The sequence below is a fragment of the Henckelia pumila genome, chromosome 2, assembly GCF_033568475.1.
Source record: "Henckelia pumila isolate YLH828 chromosome 2, ASM3356847v2, whole genome shotgun sequence".
NCBI lineage: Eukaryota > Viridiplantae > Streptophyta > Magnoliopsida > Lamiales > Gesneriaceae > Henckelia > Henckelia pumila.
Genome location: NC_133121.1, coordinates 165,621,411 through 165,631,274, shown reverse-complemented (window position 1 = coordinate 165,631,274; position 9,864 = coordinate 165,621,411). Strand labels below are relative to the sequence as shown.

The window sequence follows — 9,864 nt, the reverse complement described above, 5'->3', positions numbered from 1 at the left end:
TTAATTTATAAGTCAAATTATATACCACAAAATATAGTCTATGAGTATAACAACAAGCACCAAATCTAGCGTCCTGACAAGCGTGTGATCATGTTCTTAATACATAAAATGAACGATCATACTTTCTAAATCTTGTTAACATAAGAAGTATATGATGTTTGTTTGGAACACAACATTGAGGGAGTTTCCATTTGATTCCTTATATTATTCATGCCTTAAAATAGTGAAACTTGATTTAGTAAATACTTAATTTATCGCATCTTCATTTCAATTGTTTAATCTACGCTACCTTTTTATAGTGACTTACAAGACTTAGAAGTGCCCCACAACAAAATGCACAGTGTTGTGTTCTTTCCAGAAACAAGAAAGTATGTAAAAATCCAACACAAAGTTTTCACAACCTAGCTTGTAAATAATAAATCAACGATTAGTCGATTGATACTTACAAATTATATTATAAAAGTTGCGCATGAAATATAAACTTTTTGAATGGAGGCAACCACCCAGTTCGCTTGATCCTCCCCTACTTTCGCGAAAGATCGGCTTGGGGTCATGCTGCAGAGAAAGACTCGCAAAAAACTGCAGCAGCCTGATGCAGAAGAGATCGAGTCTTGCGGCCAGAGAAGCAAACTACATTTAATATGATACTTGCCAAAAAATGCTTCTTATCAGCTCATATTTCGACATATTCACCAATGAGTCAACAACACAGCTCGGAAGGGATGAAGAATGTACACGTTCTCAACTTTCAGTGTCGCCGGTGATGTCTCACGAGTACAAGTCTGGTGAGGTGCTTGAATTCTGTGATTCCCAAAGGCACCTGCATTCCGGCAAAGGATTCAAGTATATAGAGCCCTTTCTTGTTGACTTCTTTACTCTAGGCACCATTATACTCTTGCGATCACTTTCCGCAAGCATCAATTCCATATGATCCTTAAAAGAATCCCAACTGTAAATTGAGAAAAGAGTACTATTTCAGTATACATATACGACATAGTTTCAGACCATTCCAATCAAATATTTGTTAACGATAATGGTGTAACTTCAATATTTTAACTGGTATGGCTTCAACCTCAAATATTAAGTAATTACTTCCAAGAAATGCAAAAACATAGGCTAGCCGCGTCCTTTGCACTACTTAATTTCCAATTTTAAGTTTCGTTTCTCATACAAACAACAGATGAATTGTGTCAAACATGAACAGAACTTGGCGAAGACGAGGAGATGACCTTATGTTTGTGTTTTGTAGTATAACTACGAGTTTGGTTTTGTCAGGCATGATGGTTTTTGCATGTCCATTGTAGAGGAACCTTCTGTGGCCCATCAAAAAGTGAGGGAAGTTTCCTCCATGAGTGGTTACAAATACTTCGCTCGACAGGCATACCATGTAGTCCAATGCAGCTAGTCTCGAAGAAAATCCCTGACAACGTAAAATGTTATAATTGATGATAACGATACATTTAAGCAGTCCAAAAACATACTTCAATTGTTATCCCACGTATACGTTATTATTACTCAACAGGCAATAGCCATGCAACATGAACATAATCTCACAGCAAAGCATGGGAAATAGTTGTGTTCCGTAACAAGAACTAAGGTACAGTTTTCCAGTGCAAGCTTTAGAGCTTAGCACGAAAGCCTAAGATGTGTACCTGGAATGCATTAAGCTCGTCCGCTGTTGCAAGAGATTCCTTAGTCTGTAGGAGAGGAAACATTTTACGAAGAGGCTCTAAGTTTCTCTCCGCGCTGTAAATTTTTCCAGAGGCAAGATAAATTGGGGTGTCATTCGAAAATCCCATTCCCCTTAGCATTATTCCAACCTATGCTGACAGAAAAAATAAGCCAAAAGAAATTGGGGAATAATTTTTCAACAAAATACTAATAAGCAATAACCACTAGAATATTGAGCATCATATTTAGGAATCAAGAGTCAACCTCCAATGGGGTCATGGGGCACCTTCCATTGACACGGTTAACTTCAGGTTCAAAAACTCGGTTTTTACGTTTGAATTTTTTCCCCCACCCTTTCTCACGTATTGCATCCATTTCAGATTTTTCATCTTCCCCTCCATCATACTTGCAACACGAGAAGGCCACCATGTCCTACACTTGAAAGGCACAAAATTAAGGGCGGACAAATGATGCATAAATATTAAGTTAAAAATAGAAAAACTTAATTTCATTTATTGACAAAACAATTATCACCTCTTCGAATCGGATATGAACTGAAACATACTTCCCACCAGCCGCCAAGCTCTTAGTAGTCATTCTGCTGACTATCTCTCTTGCAAGATTCAGTATGGTTGAAGAGAATCTTAGAGCTTTGTAGTTTGCCAAGCATCTCAAATATTGAACATGAGGTGGAATGCTGGTGGCTAATCGGTTTGCAAAGGGAGATATTCGAATTACCCTGCACATGAAAAAATGGATAAAATTAAGGAATCAAGATTATCTTAGTTATTCTCCATCAGTAAAAGACATCTTTACTTCATACTTGTTTTCTTGCAGGACAGGATAAACCTCATCCAAATAATACCGAGCAGATGCCCAAGCATAGACTCGAAAATTCGGTATATCACTGATGTTAAAGTCGTAATTCTCAGTCAAAGCTTTAGGAAGATCACGAACCACCGTAACATAATCTCTAAGTGTGGATATAAAGTGATCCTCGTCATAAATATCAGAAAACTCACTGTAAAGTATCAAAGAGAGGAAGTAAATATACAGCACTTAAAGCACATACCATTGCTAAGTCTATAAATTTCCAAACAAGTTGATTAATACGACATAGTAAATCACACTTGCCTAGGATCCTTCCACATATTGTGCAGATCAAAATGAGGAATGACCAGTGTTGCGTTTAAGAGTCCAGCCACTGCCACTGCATTGCAAATCTGCAGGCACCGTGACAGTGATAAACTAAATGAAACAAGTATAAAAAATATCATCTAGGAACATTTATCCTGCTGATTAGTACATTTTCCAGAGACTGTTCTAAAATAATAGTTTCTAACGTTCATCCATATAAAGTGCTATCTTCTGGCACGATCTTGAGTTCTCCATTCATGTAGGCTCCATAGAATTTAAATGGTGACAACCAAACCACATTATTCTCAAACAAAAATAACTTGATCTTCCCACAAAGAAGAAATTGCTTTAGTTTTGAAGCAACATGCAAAACTGTTATCTTGTACATGTGTAATACATATAATTATATAAGCTTCTAACAAAATAAGAGTGGGGGAGGGGCAACGCTCCTGTTAGCCCAACTCTGGCTACACCACAAGCTTTGACAATTTTTTGAAAAAGGCAGTAAGTCATCCGTTTTCACCTCTAACATTTCTTACATCAACATATAGACGCTGGCAAATTGAATTAATAATTGGCTTGAATCTAAACTGAATACCGATGCACGTTGTTGGTTCAGGCCACCATTAGCATCAACAATCAGATATCTCTGAAGCTCCGAGGACACTGAAAATTTTGGAAAAAAAGATAGTTTTAACTATAAAAGTAGAGTTGAAAAGGCCTCTTAAACTTTCGATGGCAATGTTTCAGCCCATTTCCTTCTATCTTCTAACCACTAAAGCAACGTTACATTTCCCACTATAACTAAGAAGCGGAATGAAATTAATGCCGGAGAACTTCGGAACAGATATCACAAAGATGCTCATACCGGGTTGCAGACGAGCAGTAGCATTGGAACAAGGTTTCTGTTCTTTCCCCTTCCTTTTGTACCTCCACAGATTGTCTAACTACAAAAAGATGGTTTGCATAGTAACTATCAAGGGGTGAAACAAATCTTTCCACAAAAAATTTAGTTCATTAAATAAAGAATCAGCAAATGTCATTCACCTGATTCCCTCCTGACCTATAACCGGTTATTTCAATGAGATATATTGTAAGTTTATCGAGTTCACGGATCCCATTAACATTCTTCTCATTTACTTTTCCCAGAAAAAGTCAACATCCAATTGAAGTAAAGCTAGATGCTTTACTCTTTTATGAAGCTAATAAAATCCCACAAATGGAAAATCTTGACATTGGTTGAACATAAGCATCAAAAGATAATAATATTAAACAAACCAAGCCCATGTAATCAAGAAAAGATTAAAATAAAATCCCATGTGCAAAACCTCAATAGCAGAAGCATTATCAGCCTGAATTTCTGGCCACAGTTTCAGAAAAAGCTCGTGGCTGCGATACAGCGATCCCGGCGGCAGAGGCGGAGGAGGGTTCAGGATAGTCAGCAACGGTCCAGCACAGAGCATTAGGCCGACAATGTACAGCACAGTCAAGAGAAAAAGGTACCTGCGGTGGAAGACGCCGGGAAATATCAGGTACAAGACCCCCCCACGCCGGCGGTGCTTACAGTGGACATGAATCTTCCGGCGGCCGTTCGCCGCCGTCGGTTCAGGGACACAGTAATTGTAACAATGGCCGCCATTTGCAGGCTTTGAGGCCATGCAGGGATGGAATTAATTCTTGAAAAAGATGGGATCTTTGTGCAGTGAAATGGCGATGGAAATGTGGGATTTGAGGGGTGTACGATGATGATGTGTATTAACAGAAGATTTTTGTTGAAGAGGGGAGAATGCAGAAAACAGTATGGGAAAGTGGACGAGAGAGAGCCAAGAATGTAGGAAATGGGGAGCATTTATTTCAGTATGTTCTTTTCAACACTGTACTGTACATTCGATTCTTTTTGTTAAAAAAAAAAACAATATATATTGAAATTATCAATTTCGGTTTAATATTTTTGGACTAATTGCATTGAACAACGCTCCCAATTTCGATATTGCTCAAATCGTTCGTCTAAAAATAATTGTCTATTAGTTTTCCATTTTTTTTGTAAATCTTGAACACACATTCTTGCTCGTTCATGTTTTCACATAGAAAAGCAAGTCTTTTGTTAAAAACTTTTATCCGTGACACGAGTTAACTCAATTCATATTTACAATAAAAATATAATATTTTTCATTCGGTGATCCAAATAGGAGATTTTTCACACAAAATTTATCTGTGTGACGTCTTACCGGAGTTTTTATGCATGGATAAATGTGCTCAAAATTTAAAACACGTATAGTTAATAGATTTTTTTTCTGAGAAATTATCAGCAATCTCGGAATTTCACATAAATATTATATGAAATTTTGCTTATTATTTTTAATAACTAAATATGAATTGACTGTATTTATAAATTGGATCGATTTCTCTTTGTTTTCGATTTTATTTTAATATTGAGCCGAACATTTAAATTTATCGGATAAATTTGACTTTTCTTCCTTAAAATAGTTATATAATTGTACATGTTTCATATGCAAAAAATAAATTTAGGTTTAGATTCAGGTTTATTGTATTGTTTCGGTTCGATTTCTTGGTTTAGAATTTAGATTGCGAAAAATATTTATGGTTGAGTCAAACCAATAACTTAAATTTAACCCCCAATAAAATCGAAATTCTCAATAACATTTTAGGACCTAACCAAAAATTTTGGTTTCTTTGTATCGATCGCGGTTTGCTTTCTCGGTTTTGTAGAGCCCCCTAATTAAATTCTTTAAAAACATTATTTGATGATTTAATTGTTTATTACATATATTGTTGCCTCTTTGAATGTTGATGATTGCCTTTGAAAATGAAATGGATTTGTAACAAGGATTCTAAGAGGGAATCGGACAATGAGTTTAACTTTTTACTATTTAAAAGATGGCTGAATCATGGCGCGTACTTAGGAATCCACACTCCGCCAATCGATATATTGTAATTGTAGTATGTTATGAAGCAATAATTACTCACGTCGTGAGGGCAATTTACGAGTCGTGTCATAAGATTAAAATTGTACCGAGTAGCTGTATAAGTTTCGGTAAAACAATCGGCAAGCGCTTGATTTTAAGATTTGTATCAGAGTCGAGGTCAAATGTTCAATTGCATGTATATATATATATATATATATATATATATATATATATATATATATATATATATATTGTAATGAGTATAGTTATCGGGATGAGTATTGTTACGGTGCAATAATTATATAACGGCTTACTTGAACTATTGTATGTCGAGTTGAGTCTCTTAATTGTGAGACGGTCTCACGGATATACTAACTCATATTTACAATAAAGAGTTATACTTTTGACATAAAAAGTAATACATTATCATGTGTCACCCAATTAGGAGATACGTTCTACAAAATTTACCCATGAGACCATCTCACATAAATTTTTGTGTTGTATGTTTTAATAAATTATAAAGTCATGTCATTACCATAAGCTATAACTTTTGATTATACAGCAAACGTTTTATCATATACGTAATATAGCGTATAATATTTGTATGTTAAACATTTTATTATCATGAAATGGTCATTGTAAATTCAAATGAAACACTGTAATATGCAAACTATGTTAGTCAAATAAACGTATTATACAAACTTTATACATCAAATTTGTTAAAAAAATATTGGTGAGTAGAACCGAATCCATCACCATGAATCAACTTATACTTCTACATACAATGGACTCTCATGATTAGTCAAATGCACATTGGAATTTTTTTATTTGTACTAATATTAATTTTTTAGCACTTTCAAAAAAAAATTTATTTTTTTAGGAAGAAAACACTAACCAATGGAAGTGAATGGGAAAAAGAATGTCCCTTGTCCAAAGCTCGAGGCTCCAGCTGCAAACTCGCTTTGTGCCTTAATCTCCGCCGGGATTATTTAGATTTCCAGCCAACAATTATATTATTCTTATATTATTATATAATTAAACTAATTTTGTACACAAAAAAAATTATTTTATTTTATTTTTGGATTAAGCATTACAATAACAATTCTTGAAGTCAGAGATACAAGAGTTACATTTTTTAATCACAAAATTTTTCGTTAAATCATCTCATTGATCAATTTTGCAAAAATAAATCCGATTTATTAAAAAATTAGTAATTTTTTTTGTCTAAAGTGTTAGTTTTATGAGATATAGATTTGTGAGACCTTACAAAGTACCTATTCCTTTTTATTAATTTGATGAAAAATTTAATTTAATATGTCATTTCCTCGATGATTATTGAATAAAACTACAATAATGATGCATAATCGAACAAAAGTGTTAATTATTTTTTCTTAAATTCGAATTTCAAGTAATGGGTTTCATCTTTTAATGCAGATAGTAGTTTGGAGAATTAAACTTTTATTTCCAATTATGAAACCCACATTTGTGTTCTTTTCTCTCCTTTTTTCAAAATTAATTAATAATTAATTGATCGGAATGGGACCAATTTTCAGACAATCTGCAATCCAAGGCATAGCAATGGCGCTCGATTTTAGCCGTTGCTCGCTATTGTAATGCTGGTTACAACAAAAAAACCTAGTATGAGATCACATCACGGGTTCATTTTATTTGATAGATTTTTTTACTCGATTTGATCACATGAAAAAAAGTATTATTATATGTAAAAAATATTACTTTTTATTTTTTATTGATTGATTAACTCAAGCTTATCTTACTGTTTAATGAGACCTTAATATGAGTATAATATTATTATCCAAGATTCAATTATCCAAATTTAATTGGACATACGAGGTCCAACGCATAACTCTCTTGTCATTATGGCAACGTCTGTGATTTGAGTGGTCTAAACAGATTTCTCCAATATTTCAAAAAATTATTTTTGGATATTATTTTAAAAAATACAAAATTTTGTATTTGCAGTATAATATTTTTTTAAAAAAAATTATATAGCGAGAATCGTGCATGTCACACTTCTTTTGCATCCATAATAATGTCAACGATCAATGAATACAAAGAACCGAATTTATTTGACTCATGTTTTGTGTGTGTGGGGGGGGGGGGGGGGGGGGGGGGGTGGTGCGGATAATTTTCTTTCCAAAAATCATATAAAAAGACAACCTAAACATAGAACAAAGTCATTTCTATTTGTTTATTGCTTTTATTAGTTAAATATGTTTGCATTACTGTGTGTACCTTGCTGAAATTAATTTTATATTGAAGTTATTCCCTTCAAATGTATTTATATGTTTTAGGGATAATTCTTAAATATATCTTTATAGTTTCGTCATTGTTTCAATTATATCTCTTTTGTTTTTTAAGTTCTGAATATATTCCTTATTAATTAAAAGGTGTCTCGAATATGTCCTTAAAACTAAATAATACCTATTATGCCTTTTATTTCTCATTTTAATATTTAAAAGTTTAATCTCATCATGCTTCCGTAAGTAAATTAAAGAAAATTACCTCTTTGACCAAACTGTTCTCGGTTTATGTCCATCGGATTTTACAGTTTGCTCCTCACAATCGAACCACGAGATCGCAACCGATGGTTTCTGAGGCAGACTCCTTCAGCAGCAGCTAGCACAGCCTTATTTTATTTCCTACCTTAAGGCGTATAGTAAAAGCTTAATTTTTAAATGAAAACAACATGATAGGGAAGAGTTTCGTAAATTTATTCAGACAACATATTATTAATAAATCAATCTCCTTTGAAAAGGATGAGATAACTAGTTTAGCTACTCATCGTAGCCTTGTTCTTGAAATACATGAAATTACAAAAACTTAATACAAACGTAGAAAGAGAAATATTACAATATTTTTATTTGTAAAAAAACTAAAGGGAATGATCGATGTCTTCAGCTTCCTCGAAAGCATGTATTTATAGTTGTAGTTACATTCGTTTCACCAAGAAACTTCAGGGAATCTTACAGTTTTCTTGTCTTTTTATGTCATTATTGATGGCATTTTTACTAGTGGAGGAGTCACATACTTGACTTTTTCTTTTGGATTTATTCTCCTCACATGTCTTATTTATTGTTGTCGGGGCATCTTTTGCTTTTGCAGTGGGCCCATGTGGACACGCGTTTTTGGTGGTCCCTATCCACCTTTGCTTGTCTCGAAAAAATCTTTTCGATCCGATCAGGGTCTGAAGGTTTTTCCGAATTCTGGCTCCTTCTGGTTTGGACATTTTGGGCAGATATTCTCTGACCATCTTCCAATATGAGCCATGTTCCAAAATTTTCGGCAAGTTTCTTTACTCCCCGACAGCTTGTTGTTCCACAAAAAGTTCATCTTCTTTTCGAAGAATTCTTCCGTAAAAGCCGTAGTTTTTCCTATCATTGTGTTTAATATGAACGATCCATTCACAGAATTCTGATAAAATTTGAACGGAAACTTGACCTTGTCCATCTCGGTGAGACAGACCCAAGCACCACATGCCCTTCTGGTTGAGATTTCATTTTCTTCGAAAGTGGATACCAATGGTATTTCTTCAGATATAGGATCCTTGATAATCTTTGATTATTCATATCAGGTCTCCTTAGCTTGATGAAATGAAAGGACTCGTGTGATCCTTTCCCTGTTGGTTCTAGAGTTGCACTAAAGAAGTATAACTCGAGCACATCTCCTTTGGACAAATGATCATTATTTGCCCATGTTTCTTGGACTGCTTCCTGAATCCATTTTGGTAGCTGTGATATCTCCTGGAAGCCTGGTGAAGTTTTATAAACTGAGGCTAAAGCCCCAAATTCATACCATGGTTTTACATCCTTAGGATTGACATTGTTTTTTAGCTAAACTCTTGGATATATTCCTGCAACATCAACCCTGCAAGTGATCGGGTTGATTTCACTTCTTGTATTTAATTTCTCCCACCTTTGTTGATAAACCTGAAATGAAGAAATGACAGCTGGATTAGTATCAATCTTAGATTTTCCATTGTAGTGACTCTTACCGAGATCACCTAATAAACAGAACTTAGGCATGCAATTAACTTAATCAAACAGTAAACCAGAATAAGCTGCGGAAACAATAAACATTAATACAATTCCAAGGAAATGAATCTGCAAAT

The 9,864-nt window shown here is 34.2% G+C and overlaps 1 protein-coding gene across 2 annotated transcripts; it reads right to left on the bottom strand.

The window, feature by feature from the left end:
* Nucleotides 1-336: 336 nt before the first annotated feature.
* On the bottom strand, nucleotides 337-4,601 carry LOC140882004 (O-fucosyltransferase 10). 2 transcript variants are annotated; one of them, XM_073287711.1, is made up of 11 exons: nucleotides 4,312-4,601; nucleotides 4,137-4,197; nucleotides 3,677-3,755; nucleotides 3,407-3,474; nucleotides 2,802-2,894; nucleotides 2,495-2,688; nucleotides 2,206-2,410; nucleotides 1,936-2,103; nucleotides 1,653-1,820; nucleotides 1,230-1,420; nucleotides 337-949 (listed from the first exon to the last, which is right to left on the bottom strand). In XM_073287711.1, exons 1-11 carry the CDS (start codon nucleotides 4,464-4,466, stop codon nucleotides 769-771), a joined length of 1,563 nt encoding a protein of 520 aa, XP_073143812.1. In that variant the 5' UTR covers nucleotides 4,467-4,601; the 3' UTR covers nucleotides 337-768. The 2 variants fall into 2 exon arrangements, with proteins under 2 accessions (XP_073143812.1, XP_073143811.1); XM_073287710.1 differs by having other exon boundaries at nucleotides 4,137-4,601.
* Between the last annotated feature and the right edge of the window lie 5,263 nt (nucleotides 4,602-9,864).